Raw genomic sequence first — 18,895 nt, forward strand, 5'->3', positions numbered from 1 at the left:
ATGAAGATCACAGCTGGGCAAAGGCAACAGACATCACTAGGAAACCATATATGTACAAGTTTGTTACACGCTGCCATGAGTTTATCATAAAGGATGCTGACCCAGCCTGGGGGTTGGAGGGCCTTCTGCAAGGAATGGACGCTTGAGTAGTTGAGAGTGGAGTAGGAGTTGTCACCAGATGAAAGATATGGGACACAGGTTCCAGGACTGGGGACAGCAGGAGGGAGGAGGAAACACAATAGTCTTTGAGGAATAGAAGGCCAGGCTGCTTAAAGCAGAGAAGCCCAGGGAAATGGAGGAAGACACATTCATTATGTGTGTCTGTTTGTTAGCTGTGTCATCCTTCCTCATGCTCCCGGAATGAGCTCCTCGCCAGTAAGGACCATGTGTCACTGAAAGTCATATAGATCCCAGCACTTAGCACAGTGCAAATTGATGAAATTAACATATCCACTTTACAAATGAGGGAGCTGGGGCTCAGAGAGGTTGAGTTTCCCAAAACCCAGAGGCTGGCAGTGGCTGCCCAGTGACTAGGATATACACCTACCATTCCTCAACTGTATCTTTTCTGTAAACTGGCACAAGGTAACACCCCAGCTTTTTATATTGAAACCCCAAGTTTTTCTGTGAGCTCTTTTTTGAAGGGCTCTACAACAAAAAATAAAGCATAAAGCCAGTTACTGGTGTGCGTGTGTGTGTGTGTGTGTGTGTGTGTCCCCGTGTGTGTGTCCTGAAGTGATAAGGCGGTGAGAATTAGCCATCCTAAAATACTCCAAGTGATGCCAGGAAAAGAGCATCCATGCTGACCCAGGATGTCCCGAGCAAAACGAGTCTGAGTTTGGACTCTTCAGATGAGTGCAGAATCTCGTGCGTCCTGCTTCCCGAACCTCTCTGCCTTTCCAGCCAGGACCTGCGGTTTGGGGAACAGCCCAATTTCCTGTGTATCCTGTGGGCTCTCAAAGATCGGTGGCAGAGGAGGCAACCACGTCGCGGGGAGGTATCCTCCAGGCCCAGGCATTCGTTTCTGTCCATTTCAAGGCCCCGAGCCTGTGCCGTATATAACCAAGTACCGCGTTCACCACGGAGGACACGGAAGCCTTTCTATATGTTTTATCCACAAATTTTGGAGAAATCTGGCTCTGGGGCTGCGATCAAGATCCTAGTTTAAGACTGGTTTGAAAACTGGAGTTGAGGCTTGGTTTGGCAAGGAAGAGAGGAGGGGAGCGAGCGCTGGCGCGGCTCTTGCGAAGATTACGGCGGAGGCTGTGGACCGCGGAGCCACTCGCAGAGGCTGCAGCCATTGCACAGCCGAGCATCCCACATTCAACAGGAGGAACCCGCGGGAGAGGAGCTCCGAGCCCCCCGCACCGCAGCCGCTGAAGCCCGTGCGCCCCGCGCCCGCTCGCGCCATGGCCAAGGAAGGCGTGGAGAAGGCGGAAGAGACGGAGCAAATGATCGAGAAGGAGGCAGGCAAGGAGCCGGCGGAGGGCGGCGGCGGCGGCGGCTCGCACCGACTCGGGGACGCCCAGGAGATGCGCGCCGTGGTGCTGACAGGCTTCGGGGGGCTCAACAAGCTGCGGGTCACCAGGAAGGCCATGCCCGAGCCGCAGGACGGCGAGCTCAAGATCCGCGTCAAAGCCTGGTCCAGTATCCGCGCCTTTCTCTCTTTCTCTCTCTTTGCGCGCTCGGCGCTCCGGGGAGGAGGTGGCAGAGCGTCTTTGCGCGCTCGGCGCTCCCAGGGAGGAGGTGACAGAGCTCGGCGGGGACGCTGACGGGGGTGTCTCAGCCGCGGGCGCCTCTCTCCGCACCCTGACCCGGGTCTCAGAACCTCCCCGCCGCCAGCCGCCGCCAATACTGGGGAGGATGCTGAGAAGTGGTCCTTCTCCTCCCCAAGCCAGATCTAGGGGTGACGAGAGGAGACTGTGTGCTCTCTGGAGGGGACGCGAGGGGTGGATGGTGGCGACCAGCACTCAGGGTCTGGCAGATTGCGCTGTGGGAGCAGCCGCCAGGATAGGGGGTTTGATGGTGACACAGTTAAAAAAAAAATAATAGTAGCCGCTAGCTTACTGTGTACCAGTCATCATTTTTAGAGTTTTATGTGAGCGATCTTATTTAATGCTTCCTGGGAGTTAGGTACCATCAGCATTGCCGTCACAGGTACGGAAAGCAGGGCGCAGAGAGTGAGTGATTTGCCCAAGATCACACTGCCACCACTAAGTGCCATGGCCAGGATTTGATCATCGATCTTTGTAACCTGTGCGTGACGTCCTGATGGGGCTGGGGACGGGATGCAGGGCTGGGGAAATGGGTCCTTCCTCCCAGCTCCTGCACACTTCCCTCTTTGTGGCCCGGATTGGGGCAAGGAACTGGGAAGCCGGGAGATGGGTACCAAGCATCTAAGCTTGGTAGGGGGTGAGGTCAAGGCTGAAGTCTAACACTCCCTCATCCCCACTAGCATCTTCTGTCTTTCTCGGAAGAGAAGGAGAAAAAAACCCAAACCTGATCAATCATCTCTGAACTCGTGCTCCTGTCTCAGATGGAGCTCATTAATCTGAGTGCCCTTCTATCCCCCACTCCTTCTGGGGGGTGGGGGGAGGTCCTCAGATGCACCGGAGTTGGGATCCCCCCCCCCGGGGGGGAGTATTTAAGCCTCTCTGATTGCTGTCACTATAGGATCATTTCCCTGTATTTCTGAGGGGAGGGCTCACCTGGAGTGTTCACTGGACCCAGTTCTCTGAGTTCTCTATTAGCAGACTGGCGAGCTCAGAAGAGGAACTTGCTGTCCACACAGATGGGCCTGTCCTTTCCCATCTGTATGGTTTAGATCCCCCGACAGACACTGCTCCTTAACATAGCAGCCGGCTGAACTGAACGGTTCCCAGGTTAGAGGCCCAAGCCCAAATTCTGGGACCGCATCTAAAGGCAGGAGAAAGGCAAAGGAGAGTCCCCTGCCCTTGCTATTTTGAGAGCAGGTGCAGGTTTCATTTGCCAGACTGGAAGGCAGCTGGTGAGAGAAGCAGGCGCCGGTCTCTGGCTTACTCTGCATATATGTAGCTGGTCATGCTTGACTCTAAAAGGGACTCTCGTGGGCCTCTCCCTGGGGAATTCAGGGCAAGGGAAGAAGCTTTTGCAAACTGGGGCTCCTGTGCAGTTCTGTTTTGTTAACTCTTGCTATGCCAAGCTGGTTGATCCCTGACGGCAGAGCTTATGTCGGCCCTTTGCACAGATGAATCCCCAATGCACGGCATAGTACCTTCTAGATAAGTTATTGCGGAATGAATGGATTGAGGAAAGACATTTGGAGGTGGACTGTTGCATCATGACTTTCTTCATTTGCTGATGGAAAAGAATGCCTAGTAAAGTTAAAACTGTGTATTGATAACTCACCCTCCTTAACCATCAATCAAAGATAGTGTGTGTGTGTGTGTGTGTGTGTGTACATATGGATAATTTATGACTCTATCCACATTGAGGATTGGGTTCTAGGACTCCAACAGGGTTTGTATCCAGGGAGTGAAAATGTTGAAGCTACTTTTTAAAGAAAAGAGCATCATCTGTGATGCCAGTAGGTCTGGGTTGCCTAGCCTTACACTAAGTGCACAAATGCTGATAGGAGTTGAAGCATTTTGAAATAATAAATGTCAAGATGAAGGCTAGGAGATTGATTTTTTTAAAGCCAGACACATAATGCTGTTCTTCATTGAGCTGTATGTGTGCGCGCTGCGCATGCACGCGCACGCACACACACACACACACACACACACACACACATAAACACACACACACACAGGAATCACTGCAGATCCCCCACCTCAATTGTTCAGAAAGCCAGCCAGGCCCCAGGGAGCATTTGGAATACAGTATTGCAAAGGTCCCAGATTGATTTCCATTTCACCAAGCCAGAAGCAGAGTTAATCGGTTTTGTGAGAGGGGATTGGAACAGGTTTGTGAAGATTGCCCGCTGGGTCCCTCCTCCTCCACTGTGGTGGGACTGACTGGCCAAAGATGCCCACTGATTGTAAGGTTAGCCTTGGAAGTCAGGATGACTCATTCTGTATTTTTATGAATCAGTTGATGGCCTCGTGCATGAAGGTCCCCCTTTTATCTGCTCTCTATTTTTCATGGAAACCTTTTTATCAACTAGGATACGCTTTTGCTTGGGAATAAAACATAGTCCATCTGAAATAGTATTCCAACCTAGAATGAAGGGCCAAGTTGGGTTCTCTCTAAATTTTATAGAAATGGAAGAGAAGAGGTGGGGGAATACATATGATATCTTACCTGCACCCTCTCATTTATGGTCCAGTGAGATAGGTATCATGGTAGAGCCACTTGGGGCTTGGAGAGATTGAGTAATTTGCTAAAAACATCACACAGATAGTAGTAGAGTTAGGATTTGAATCCTGGTCTGTCTCTCCTTAAAACTCTTTATGTTTTCCTTTTATTCTGTTTTGTCACTCTCCATGGTAAAGCCACAAGAAATGTGACTTACCTCGGCAGACCTCTGGGAGGTAAGCTTGCTTTCCCCTTTTCAGTGAATGCAGCTCCTTTGATCTTTTGATATTTCAAAGGAACACTCTGGCTGTTTCCAAAGTAATATGGTTTTTCCCCTAAAGTGGATATATGATGGTCAAATACAGCTCAAAAGAACCACCCTGGGGACTAAGGGATAGGAGGGATAGGAGAGTTTTCTGTCTAAATTGTTACAAGAACTCCAGCTTTGATGGGGAACCCATTTCATCAACCATTCATTGAACAATTTACACAGCAAGTGATTTAAGCAGCCAAATGGAAGAAGCAAGTGGCCTTTGGAGAAAGATGGATGTGGATGGATGTTACACCAGTTTCTTTTCTTTTTTTTTTTTTTTTTTGTATTTTTCTGAAGCTGGAAACGGGAGGCAGTCAGACAGACTCCCGCATGTGCCCGACTGGGATCCACCTGGCACGCCCACCAGGGGGCGATGCTCTGCCCATCCAGGGCCTCGCTCTGCCGCAATCAGAGTCATTCTAGCGCCTGGGGCAGAGGCCACAGAGCCATCCCCAGCGCCCAGGCCATTTTTGCTCCAATGGAGCTTTGGCTGCGGGAGGGGAAGAGAGAGACAGAGAGGAAGGAGAGGGGGAGGGGTGGAGAAGCAGATGAGCACTTCTCCTGTGTGCCCTGGCCGGAAATCGAACCCGGGACTTCCGCACACCAGGCTGACGCTCTACCACTGAGCCAACCAGCCAGGGCCAACACCACTTTCTGTGTAACATCAGTGGACCTGTCTCTTAACCTCTCAGAGCTTTCCAGGCTTTGGCCGCAAAATGAGGAGAATAAGGTGAATTTCACGGTGTTGAGAGGATCAGATGCAAGAAAGAGACTGGTCCACTGTGGGTGCTAAATAAATCGTAGCTATTGTTGTGACTCTTGTCGTCACTGTGCCTATATGACAGAGCTCTTGGCAGCTTGATAACTTGGAGGCTATCATTTCAATCACTTATATAATTAGGCAACATCATGTCACATCTGCTTAATGATTAAAATTAAGACCTTCCTAGATGTGAGTCCCAGCTCTGCCACTTGCTAACTGGGTGTCTCAGGTCTGGTTCCTGGGAGTGGAGCCTGAGAGGAGGATGCTTTCTTTCTTTTTTCTTTTTTTTTTTTTTTTGTATTTTTTTGAAGTTGGAAACGGGGAGGCAGTCAGACATACTCCCGCATGTGCCCGATTGGGATCCACCCGGCATGCCCACCAGGGGGCGATGCTCTGCCCATCCGGGGGTTGCTCTGTTGCAACCAGAGCCATTCTAGCGTCTGAGGTAGAGGCCACAGAGCCATCCCCAGCGCCCAGGCCAACTTTGCTTCAATGGAGCCTTGGCTGCGGGAGGGGAAGAGAGAGACAGAGAGGAAGGAGAGGGGGAGGGGTGGAGAAGCAGATGGGCGCTTCTCCTGTGTGCCCTGGCTGGGAATTGAACCCAGGACTCCCACACGCCAGGCCAATGCTCTACCACTGAGCCAACCGGCCAGGACCGAGACGAGGATGCTTTATAAAAGTGGTCAATCGAGGATGCTTTCTGGAGAGTGGGAGCAAGAGGAGCGAGAAGCTGAGGAAGGATTTGGTTTCTGCTGGAGCCCATCGGGAGTCTGGAGCATGAGTCCTGCCACGGACTCAATCTGACCTAGAGGCAACGGGGGAAGTCTTTCATATTCCTACACTGACCCTCCTTCCTGCGTTGTTCTTCAGTTCGTTTTGGGCTGTGGGCCATTTCCTGTGTGGGGGCATGGGACTTTTCAAACAGAGGTGGCTTCTGTGTGACCGAGGGCAGTTCCCCTTGCAAGTGGGGAAGCAGCGTAGGGGACTGCTCCGAGCAAGCAGCCAGCCCTCCCAGCAGTGGGGTGGATGGGTGCGCTGCCTAGTAAAATGGGTGGGGCGAGGCACAGCCTGCTCTCTGCACTGGTTAACCTTGCACGTGTGGCTTACTCTTGTAAACCTCAGTCTCCTATAAGATGGAGATAATAGCAGCACCTCCCTTTGTAGTGCTGTAATGGAGATCCAGTGCATAGGGACCTTCTGGTCATGCCTGGCATGTAGCAAGTGGTTGGTAAATGATACCTATTATCATTTGAACTATTATCTTTGGTTTCCACAGACATTCTCTATAGTTTATCATTTGAACTGGCACCTTTTTTTGAAAGGGGCACTAAGACAATTACTCTAGGACTAGAGGAGCGAACTGGAATAGGCAAACCAGGTGTGTGGCCCCCCCACTGATAAAGAACAGATCTACACCCTTGCTGTCAGCAGTCTTGTTGCAGGAGAGCTCCTCTTGGGAAGGAGCTAGTAGGATCTGAGCCTGAGGGTCTCCAGGTTGGGCTGCTGGAATTTATTTAAGTGGCCATTAACAAGTCTTGTCTGGTCTGTGGCTCCAGTTGGCTTGTGGTGAGGGGCGCTAATAGGTTGGGGACGTTTATTTTCCCAGAATGATTTACAGCAACAGGCCTCGTGAAACTGCTGGAATAAGACCAATTGTATGAAAAATGGTCCCGGCCAGCCATGGCTCCATTGGCTGATCTGAAAATGGGCTGAGGGCAGGCCACAGTAAAGGAAGCCAACACATTGATGGCACCATATATATATAATGAGGGTGAAGTATAATATATTGGAGATATGGGAGGAAACTAGCATTAAGAGCGGAGTAAAAATCCAAGTTCTGCTTTGTTCCTGGACTCTTTACATTTGGGAGTTGGAAAATCAGAGAGACACAGTGACAAAGGCACGGGGGAGAGAGAAAGAGAAAGAGAGAACAAAGAGACGATGAGAAACCAAGAGACACACCAGGCAGACAAAGCATCAGGAATGCAGAGAGAGAACCACGACTGCATGCGGCCGACTTAAAGTGTAACTAATAAGACAGAGTTGCACAGTGCCATCCTGCCCCCCCAAAAATGTGTTTCTGTACCACAATTACTTTCCCTCTCTCCACTTCTGATGTGTGAGATGTTTTGAGGATTCATGTTATAACCCTTGACCAGAATACCCATGCTCATTAAGTACAGTCACCACTCGGATCCACTCAAGGCATTCGAGTTCCTTTCTGTGCTCCCTTTGCCTCAGTTTGGCTATTACTACACTGGCAGCTGAAGTGTAGGATGTCCCCACATAACACAGCATTGAACTGTCTGTCACTGATAAGGTCAACACAAGGATATATGGCCAATATGATTTTCCCTGTGTTTATCAAGTAAACAAATGGAGCGCATGAGGTTAAGTGGCACAGATGTTTGTAAAACTGAGAAATTGCTTGGCGTGTGTCTAATACCCAAGCCAGGAGCCACTCTGGCTCAGGGATTGGAAGACATTATTCTGAGTCACTCCGTGTTGGATGGAGATGTCAGGATTTGACGGGGAAGGGTGACTGCGCTGAGTCACACTGAGCCCCACTTGGTGATGGGAAGGTGGAGATGCTACCTCAGGGTTCTTCCTTATTCATTCAAGTTTGCATATGCCCGTTAACTCTGTTCTCACTGGTGAGGGCTGGGGAGAGTGACAATATCTGCTCTTTAACCAATAATGGAATGGACTCCTTGTCTCCCCACAATTCAACGAAAGAAAGGAAGCCCAGAATCAGTGATTCTTCCACTTCATAGAAAAGGGAAGTGTCAAACATTTGACATATAGTACATTCCTGTAAACAGCAGCCTGATAAGATAATGATACAGGCACTAGTGAGAGACCAAGGGCAGGTGTCCCGTATTGGGCAAAGGGGATGATGACTGATGATGATGGATGCTCAGCCTACCTGCTACTCACAGCATCTTGGCGGGAACAAAGCCTAATATTCTCGTCCACTTTTCAGCTGACCCCCCACAACTCCATGGGGTTATTGCCCTTACTACCGAAGAGAAAACCCTGGGACTCGGAGATGGTGTGCAAACAGCGAGACACTACAACAGATGTGAGTGCAGACTCTCACTCTGCCACTCCATGGCAGTGTGGTCATGAGCAAACAACACTTTCTACTTGCCCACGCCACCACCTTGGTGATAATACCCACTTTTTGGTATTGTTATGGAGACCAGCTGAGAGTCCGTGAAGTCCTGATACAGTCACTAGTGCCTGTATCATTATCAGGCTGCTGTTTACAGGCTGTTCTTTGCCTACAGTGGGTCCTCAATAAAGGTTACATCCCTTCCTATGTCACTCGGGCTGGGAAAGACAGAATGAGGACTTGATGCCATCGACTTGTTCCTTGTCCTCCCACCAGACAACATAGGGTGCTGCTGGCTTTCGAATCTTATTCCCAGGGTTGGGAATGGATTTGAACTGATCACACCAGTTGTGCTACCCTCACACCAGTTGTCTGCATGCCCACCCATGAGTGGCAGCAGTGGTTTCTCTGAGAGCAAGCTGTGCAGAGACAGTCCAGCCTCTGGAGTCTGGCTCACTCTCATTGACAGGAACCAAAATCCATGACCTTTCTGGCACATCACTGACATTCAACACTGACAGCAGGACTCAGCCAGGCATGGGAAAATAGCCCCCCCCTCCAGCCAGCCCCAAGTTTCTGACACTTCTCATCTTTAATAGGGATCTTTTTTGGTATCCTGGCATTTGTCACGGAAGAAAAAGTTTAATTAGAAGCAAGAAGAGACTCCTCATCGGAAAGGGCAGCGGGCATGTAATCTCAAATTAGTCTGATTCCTCTGTGTGTGTTCTCACACAGAAGATCGGTTGGAGCCACGGTATTAAAATGAGTAAATTTAAAGTCTGAAGGCCCAGGAGACAAAACAGATGCTTCAGTGAAGGGGACTGTTTCATCTTTAAATGTAATATTTTCTTGATCAGAGAATGCAGTGAGCTTCTGACCTCAATCTTCTTCAGCGAGTGACCCTTGACCCCTTAGCCTAGCCTCCTCCCAGCATTGTTCAGGAGCTGTGAACTCCCTCGGCAAAATAGCGTGTTAGTTCCTTTTACCCCTGACTTCTCTAAATGGATGCGGTCCCCAGAGCCTAGTGTAGGATAATTCTCTCCTGTGAGAGGAATGATAATGATTTATTTCTTAGACAGGAACTGTACACACAAATTGGATGGCACGCAGGATGATTTTTTGGTTATAAAAGAGTTACTGTTATTATAAGTGAGATAGACCTGGATTCAAACCTTGGGTCTGGTCATCGTAGCAACCTCTATAACCGTAGGAAAAGAATTTAGTCTTTTAAAACTTCAGTTTTCTCATCTGAGATATGGGTCTGTGATAATATCTGTGGGGCATAATTTTGTGTGTGTGACAATAAAATGTAATGCATCTGAAATACCTGGCAATGATATGGACGCATTTAATATTTATTGACTGAATGAAGTCTTTTGTCAGATAGTATGTGTTTAATATGTATTAATGGTGGAGAAGAAATGCAAAGAAATAAGACATTAGAAATTTCCTCCATACTTCATAAAGTTTGCTGAATAGAGTTCCTATTTAGATTCCATGTGTCTTATACCCTAACACCAAAAGTGGCCTAGATAAAAACTGCCACTAGGCCGTGACATAAGCAAGAAGATCCAGATGTATTCCTGAAAAAAAAAAAAAGAGGAAAGAAAACCCAAATTCATCATGCTCCTACTGTGTGTCAGAAACGGGCCAGACTTAGTTATCTTCAAAAGGAAGACCAGTCACTCTGCCCTGACTTCTTCTTTCTTTATTTTGGCCATGCTGACCACCATGATGAATTTGTTGCTGGAGTTCTTGGCTCTTCCCTCCCTTTCCCTTCCATCTTTAATCTTCTCTTCCTCGTGAGTTAGCTTCAGGTGCCCCCTCTGCACTGAGCTTCCTTCTCGGGACTAGAAAAGATGGCAGCCCTTTGCTCCAGCTGCCTGGTGCAGGGTTAACAATACCTGGTGTGAAGAAACTTTTCCTCCCAATTTCCATATGTCAAGGAAGGAATCTGATTGGCCCGTTGTGACTCACATACCAGCCCCTGCATCTCTCTCTTTCTGGCCCAAAGGAGAGATTGGGGCATCACAATTGATAGCTCCACCAAGAACACATAAAGTGTGTGTGTGTGTGTGTGTGTGTGCGCGCGCGCGCATGCGTGTGCATGTGTTGGGGTGGGGGTAGACACCCCAAAAGGAATGGAGGACAGTTACCACAAGACAAGACAGAGGAGTAAGAAACATGCTGAACTGATCGAAATGGAAGCCGTCATGGGGGATAAGAGACTTCCGCACCAGGAAAGCTGAAGGAGCAGAGAGGGGATTGGAGAAGACAGCTCTGTTCTCCATCCCGGCACTGAACATTTCTCAGCACAGAGTTACTGAACCGTATTAAATAACATATATGAGATCTTCAACTTGGAGGCCCATCAGCTTTTAAATCTCTGGTAATCTTGGAAATTCCAGAAGCTTTCTCCATTTTCATTTACTGATGAATGCCAAGCCTGCTGCTTGGTTAACAGTAGGCACTCAATACATTTTTGGAGGATGAGTGAATATATTACTGACATTTCCCAGAACATTAGGTGTGCATTTCTGCAGAAGTTGCCATTTAACTTGTAAATGTGACTTTCCTAATACAATCAGCGGCCATCCCAAGCCAGGGTGGCTTCAAGCTCCCCTCTGTCATCTCAGCTTTCTCTGAAAAGATGCTGAAATCTCTCTAGCACAATGGTCCCCAACCTTTTTTGGGCCACGGACCGGTATAATGTCAGAAAATATTTTCACAGACCGGCCTTTAGGGTGGGACGGATAAATGTATCATGTGACCGAGACAAACGTCAAGAGTGCGTCTTAGATGTAACAGAGGGAATCTGGTCATTTTTAAAAAATAAAACATCGTTCAGACTTAAATATAAATAAAACGGAAATAATGTAAGTTATTTATACTTTCTCTGTGGACTGGTACCAAATAGCCCACGGTACCAGTCCACGGCCTGGGGGTTGGGGACCACTGCTCTAGCATACAGGTCTCTTAGGGGAAACTTACAAAGATGCTAAAGGAGCTATATTTTCAGGGCAATTTACTTCTCCTTAACTTGGTCTGTTCTCTTGAAATTCCAAGTTCATCTCTAATAACTACTTTCTCCAGGCTGGGAAGTGTGGGTTTCTGGCTTCTCAAGAAGCTCTGTAATTTTCTCCTTATCTACATTGGAGGCAAGTGCTGGAGGCCAGGGCTCTCGGGCTCTTGGAGAGAACCCACGGTGCGGCTTCTGACGTGGTTGTTCCACCCCCCTTCCAGCACATGCTCAGGCATTCCTGTGTGCCCACACACCTGAGAACCCTGGGGCCCACCGCCTGGGTGTTAACACAATGCTTAAGTTTACAGTTAGCACTGTGAGAACCGTTTCACATTATAGGCATGTATCAAATCATTATGTTGTACACTTTAACCTAATACAATGTCAACCATATCGCAATAAAACTTGAAAATAAATAACTATTTCTAACTATTGGGGTAAAAAAAACCCCAAAAAACAGAAAGTATGTCTGTAACTCTGTCCTTACCTTTCTTGGGTAGGTATCAGGACCCCAAACCCCACCCTTCCGTAACTCCCACTAGTTGCAGGAGTTCCCTAGGGGCTGCTGCACAGCGCTCAGAAACAGCCCTCCAGGCTCCCCCAATGATTCTGAGCCTCTCCCGCTGCTCGGGGCTGCTCCTCCTCCCACACACTGAAGCCATGGACGTCTTTCCCTTTTCCTCACCACTGCAGGGGCGTCCGGCCCTCCGCTTGGACTGTGGCCCTCTTTCCCAACCAGCACAGGTTACCAAGCAACATATGCCGCCTCTATTTAAGAGGCCAGCTATTTGGAGTTAATAATGACACTCTTGGCACTAATTATTTCTCATCATTATTATCCTAATGACCTTTGCTGAGTACTTTCTGTGTGTCACAGGTACTAGGTGAAGTGTGTTAGGGGAATCTCTATGATAACTTGTTAAAGATCATGCCACTAATAAAGAAGAGAGAGCTGGGAGGTGAGCCATGGTTTGTCTCCTTCCGCCTTCCATCGACATAAGGTCCTGGAGCAGAGGGTGACCTGAGTACAGAGTGACAAACACCAGAGTCGGAATCAAGCCTTCCTCTTGCACTGCCACAACCTTCTTCATCCAGGCTCATATTCACTTCCTCACATTTCCCTTAGGATGAGTTTTTGTTTCTCCTTTCCCCCAAAAGGCTTCTCTGCTCTTCATGCAAGTAGGTATATATCCTGGGGCAGCCTCACTGGCCGAGATGGTCTGAATTCTGCAGGGAACTCTGATGAGGCTCTCAGCTGCCCTTGACACAGCCCCTCGGCTTCCTCCCAACACAGACACCTTGCTTCTTTAAACAGACTATCCATCAAGTTACAGATTTCCTTTAGAAAAAAAAAATCCCTTGTCTAAGATTAGAAAGAATTGCTTTTCATTTATCTATGCTACATCTAGTTCAATCAGCTAATGAGATGCTATTAAATCTACCGTTCCTATGATTCATCTGAGTGACTTTGTGATTGGAGTCTCTTTATCCTCCTGACTAAACTTGCTAAAAGGTTCCAATCAGGAACCCTGTAATAAACTCTGACTCAACATTTGGCAGCCGGAACCGGAACCAGGGATGCGTAACCCAGCTAGGGATGTGCCCACCTCTCTGAAACAGTGCTTTCAGGTTTATCTGCCTTCAGATCCTCGAGAGAACCTTCTCGGTGTGACCCCAGAGACGGCCCATGCCCCTGGGGCTGCTACTTCAAGGGAGAAGAAGAGAATAGGCGATTTTCACCCTCTTACCCCCTGGGAGCCTCAACCCTCTTTATCCTCAGCTAGCAGCACTTTCCGGAGACTCGACTTCTTTCTTTGGCTCCTTTAACATTTTTCTTTCTTTCTTTTCCTATTCTTTTCCTCCTTCTTTCGTGACCTTGATGTAGCCGGGCCTGTTTGCTCTTGAATAGAAGCCCAACTTCCAACATAATTGAAAAGCACTGTCAAATTCTATCTGGCTCTTTAGGAAACACAAAAGCTGGATCCATCCGTGCTGCAGCGAGCAAGTTCTGAGAAATCTCCTTCCGCTTACATCTGCCCAGGGTCTCCTGGGACCTCCAGACCTCCGCCCTGTGCTCTTCCAGTTCCCTCAGACTCTCAGCCCCCACCCACCATCTCTTGTCTTTCCTGTCTATCTCTGCTCACCTTTCACACCTATTCTTTTATGTTCAGGAGCAAATCTTTGCTCTCCCCAAAGCACATCCGTCCGCAGGTCTTTGATCTTACTTCTCCCCCCCCACCCCACCACCACCACTGTCAGTGTACACACCAGGCTGTCTGCCGGACAGGCGCAGCTCTGAGATAATTCCCTTTAGTGAGAAGAAAAGAGAAGGACAGACAGGACGAAATGCTTCAGCCACTCCTCTGTGTTTTCCTAATCATGCCTTCAGTAGAGGGACGGTTGTTTGCGGGGACTAGCACGTGCTAAGCAGTGAACACTGGAAAATGGGTTTTAAAGCACTCTGCTGTGGAGGTGCCCACGGTGTGTGGGGAAGACAGCGGGATGGTGACTTTGCTGCTGCCTCCTTCCTAGGCTAATTACATGCATGTAAATATTAGTGAACTGAAATGAAAAATTCAGTCCCTCAATCACACCAGCTAGATCATAGGTGTTCTGTAATCCCGTGTGGCTAGCGGGCACCGTAGGCAGCACACACATGCACAACATTTTTATCACTGAAGAATGGCCTATTTATTAGACATCGCTGCCTAGCCTTCGCCCCATGTCCCCTGTTAAAACAACTGTGTTTGTAAAACGCTGCTTATATCAGCAGCAATGACATAGGGGATAACTGTCAGGTGATAGCAAAAATGGACTGTTTCTCGGTGGGGATCCTGCCCCCCCCCAAGCAATAACCACTTTGCACTGCCTGACACTGCCTGGTCCCCTCCGTGGCGAGGCGGGATGAGGCTGGAGAGGTGGGAGAATGGGGACAAAGGACACACCCATTCCTAAGTGATATCCTCCTGTGGGATCCTCCCCGATTCTTGCAAAGTGTGCTAATAACCGCCCTCCCCCTTCTACCTATGACCCTTGCCCCACCTCCTGTGGGGAACTGTCACACTATGCAGCCCTTTGTTTGTTTATCTCTGAAGTCCTGGGAAGCACAGTTGTCATTGTCACTATTGTAACACTGGTGCCAAGCCCCAAGCCCTAAGCCATGTAGGATCTGCTGGATTTAAATTGAATTAGATGGAATGTTCTATGGAACGGACCACTGCCAGGCACTGGTTTGAAGTTGATCAATGATTTGGTTAACATCTAAGATGGAGCATAGAGATTTTAACCTTTTCAAGAACCTTCTTAGGAATAAATACCCATTGTGTCCCCAGGAGAGACTGAGAATAAATAAATGACTCTAGGTCCAAAAAATCAAGGGGTTAGTCTTGGCTTCAAGGAGAACTTGTTTTGGACTATTTGTACCATGCTTTTCAGTTTCTGTTGAAAACTGGCTCTTGATATTTAGATTCTTAATATATCCCCTTGGCCATTTTGTTCTGTGTTTGAAATACTCCTGAAATGTGTTTGGAATACAAATTTAGACATATTATCTGAACATAGTTCCTCTCTTAGAGGAAATAAAAGAGACTTGTATAACTATAGCCCGAGCCATAGTGCCCTCATTATCCATCCAGATTGTATGGCTAAAGGAGTCCAGGTGAGACAACGACAAGCATTATTTACTTAATAAGTAAAGTAGTAGGTTATGAAAAACATCGGCCATGTCAAAGAACTTCGTGTGTCTCATATGGCAGCAGTCGTCTGTTTATCTAAACAAACAGTGGTTAGGGAGAGCGTGACATAGGCTCATGTGTAGCCAGACACAGAGGGGACCAGAGGCAGGACTCACGGACCAGCAATGGGGGGAAGAGAGTCTGAGTATCCGTAACACACTCTTTCCAACCTCTGACGGGGTTGGGGGCAGGTGATTCCTCTCTCGTGAGGTTCATTGAGGACAATTCTGGATGGTTTCAAATGAAAGATAACATTTGAGATTTGCCTAAAAGGTGTCCTTGCTTTAGACAATGAGTGTTTTTCCTTTCTTAGCAGATTGGTATCAGTCTAGAGATAACAAAACAGGTGCTCAAACAAACCCAAAAAGGGGAAAGAAAGAAGAATTGGGAAGAAGGTCTTTTGAGATCAATGCCTGTTGTCTTAGGCACTTGCAAGTTATCAGCTGAGATGAACAAACAAAAAGGAAAACTCTAGCAAGGGCAGTGAGGAAATGAGAGAGTAGTACACACACCTGCTTCTCCCTGCCCATCTGGGTCTGGAGTTAGATGCGCTGACGATCGATCACAGCCGCAGCCAGAGAGGGATGAGGGAGGGTACACCAGCCGGGGCTGCTCTTGCTCAGAGCCAAGCCTTGCATTCGGCTCTTGTGCTCCTGTTGCAGCCGGTGGAGGCTGCCATGGAGGCCGGGTCATGGATGTGCACCAAGCAGAGAGAAGTGCAAATTTCCCCTTTGGAATTTGACAGTGTTATCCTGATGCCCAGGCCCCTTCCAGCATCCTGTGCTCTCTGACTCCCCACAGATGACACACAGAAAGCCCGCAGCTAGTATTTTTCATGGCTTTTCCCAAGCGATTTACCAATCCTGCATATATTTTTTGAATAACTGAAAATTGTTTATAAAACCCTGTAAAAGGCTCTTCTTTTTCCCCCAGTGTTGAGATACAACTAACATATAATAAATACCATGTAAGTTTCAAGGCTACAGGGTGTTGATTTGATACATTTGTTAATTGCGAATTGATTACCACCATAGTGTTAGCTACGGCTTCCCCTGTTACAGTTACCATTTCTTTTTTGCAGTGACCACATTTCAGATCTGCACTGCATGCATTTTGACAGTTCATCTGCCTTTACCCTTCTTTTTTATCTTTGTCTCCATCTATTCTTTGATTATTTTATCTCTTCAATTCCTCTGTTTCCCTTCCTCTCATTCTTCCAGGTCTTAATTTAAAGATCTAATTCTCTTCACTGCCTTCCCAGCATTCGTGATAAGATCCCCTAGACCTCTTCTCCTCAGGGAATACTGTGCAAAGGAACTCTATAAATATTCACCATCAGTGACAACTTCTCCTTGACCACAAGGGAATAAAACCCTGAAAGGGAGATCATACCACCCTTCTTGTAGTGGACACTGGTTCACCACTCAGAACAGCCTGTTAGGACCAGGCCTTCATTTTCCCAGCGACTGGGAGTGATGGGGTGGGTACTGAGACTTGTGGCTGTGTCCCTCCCAGGGAACTATCCCCCTTGCCGAAAGCTGCATCACCTCCCACCCCAGGCAGCTCTCATCTGATGACTAGCTGAGGTAGGGGTACAGAAGTCCAGTCCCCTTGCCTTGTTTTATGGTGACTTGAGGGAACATCCCTGGCTCTGAAATTTTCAGTGGAGACATTGAGTCCATTTTACTACTACTTTAGTGTTCGTCTTCTCCCTCTTCCCAGTCAAGATGCCCCACACACATACAGCTGTTGCTCCCTAGAGCCTCCCTGTTAGACCTTCTGCATGCAAGTCTGAGTCTCAGAGTCTGCTTCCCAGGAAAGCTGATCTATGGCACCTTCTCCGTGATCTTGATGATGATGGTGGTAGTGATGGTGGTGGTGATGGTGATGGTGGTAGTGATGGTGGTGGTGATGATGGTGGTGATGGTGGTGGTGATGATGGTGGTGATGATGATGATGGTGATGGTGGTGATGGTGGTAGTGATGATGGTAGTGATGATGATGATGATGGTGATGGTGGTGATGGTGGTGATGGTGGTAGTGATGATGGTGGTGATGATGATGATGGTGATGGTGGTGATGGTGGTGCTGACCGAGGTGATGGAAGTGATGGTGGTAGTGATGATGGTGGTGACGGAGGTGATGGAAGTGATGGTGGTGATGATGGTAATAATGGGGGTGATAGTGATGATGGAAGTGACGGTGGTGGTGGTGGTGGTGATGACAATGGTGGTGGTGATGGAGGTGATGATGATAACAGCTCACACCTATCAAGCATGTCCTGTAAGGCACTCTGTTTTACATGTGCTATCACATGCAACCCACACCAACGTCCCACAGGGTGAGTGTGCTACTATTCCAGGTTTAGATGAAAAAATGAAGAAATCAAGGAGGTCAAGCAACCTGCCTGAAGAGGAGTCAGAAAGCTAAAGCTAAGAATGAAATTCTGCTTTGACGCTTGCATAGGAAGAGTAGGACAATTCTTTGGGAAAACCTTCCTAGGGGGTCAATGTTTAGACTTCATGGGCTTCCATGGGTGTTAGCACGCCTTCTGAGAGCTGTGTGAGCACTCTGTATCATGTCTACAAACCACTCATCACTGCTTCATAATCAGCTTTGCTGACTCTATTTCCCCATGAGAATTCTGAGCCCTTGTTAACTTTGGATACCCAGTATCTAATCTGCATTCAGCATATAGCCAGTGTTCAATGGAACCGATGAGTTGAGGCATCCCCTCTTTGTAACTGGGAAGACTGAGTGATGGTGTCCCAAGAGGAGAGCAAAGTACAGTAGTCAAGGGCAAAGCCCCTGGAATCACAGCATGTGCTTTGGGACTTGGCCTTGTGACCTCCACGTGCCTCGATTTTGTCCCTGTAAATGTGGGTGGTATCATTTATCTCTAAGCATCATTGTGGCTGTTATAAAAATTAAACAAGGTCATGCTTATAAAGCATTTAACATAATGCTTGATATGTAGTAAGCATTCCATAACTGTTATCTATTATGATTACTAGCCACAAAGAATCCTTTTTCTCCCCATGTCCATCTCAGAGAAATTGGAACAGGGGTTTGCAGAGATATCTGCTAGTTTCCTAAGGGCCCTTCACACTAGTCACAAAGCCCTCTGTGAGAAATGGTCCATCTCTTCCTGGACATTCTTCTTCATGTGCACAGATGATGTTGGGCCACTGAAGCCATTTCTTTCTATGCTAATGGCACAGGAGAGTGGGTTCAAGGGACTCTCAGAGTTGGGGCCAGGACATGCACATTTTTGGAAAAAATGAGAATAAAATAAACGCCATGATGATCCAGACAGGCATCCAGCAGACTGGCTGTACCAGAGGCTCAGTCAAGCTGCACCCCGCGTGGTCAGCAGTTCCTGCTCTGAGGAGAGAGGGGTTAACTCCCGTCTCCTACAGAGAGCGAGGCCTCATGGTCCTCCTGAATACTTGTTACATACAAATTCAAAGTGTCTTAGAGATCATTCATAGAATCATAAGAACTCATGATTCGAGGAAACTTAAAAGCTGTCAGCTAGCCCGACCTGTGGTGGTGCAGTGGATAAAAGCATTGACCTAGAATGCTGAGGTCGTCAGGTCAAAACTCTGGGCTTGCCTGGTCAAGGCACATATCAGAAGCAACGATTACTTGTTGATTTTTCCTGCTTCTCCCC

General features: G+C 47.9%; 1 protein-coding gene across 1 annotated transcript in view; it reads left to right on the forward strand.

Annotated features, from left to right (window-relative positions):
* Positions 1-1,300: 1,300 nt before the first annotated feature.
* The window catches only part of VAT1L (vesicle amine transport 1 like), a 159,539-nt gene continuing 141,944 nt past the window's right edge, over positions 1,301-18,895 (forward strand). The window contains exon 1 of the mRNA XM_066243322.1: positions 1,301-1,642. Within this exon, the coding sequence (XP_066099419.1) occupies positions 1,410-1,642 (233 nt within the window). The 5' untranslated portion in view covers positions 1,301-1,409. The remainder of the gene's footprint in view (positions 1,643-18,895) is intronic.

Source organism: Saccopteryx bilineata, chromosome 9 (genome assembly GCF_036850765.1).
Source record: "Saccopteryx bilineata isolate mSacBil1 chromosome 9, mSacBil1_pri_phased_curated, whole genome shotgun sequence".
NCBI lineage: Eukaryota > Metazoa > Chordata > Mammalia > Chiroptera > Emballonuridae > Saccopteryx > Saccopteryx bilineata.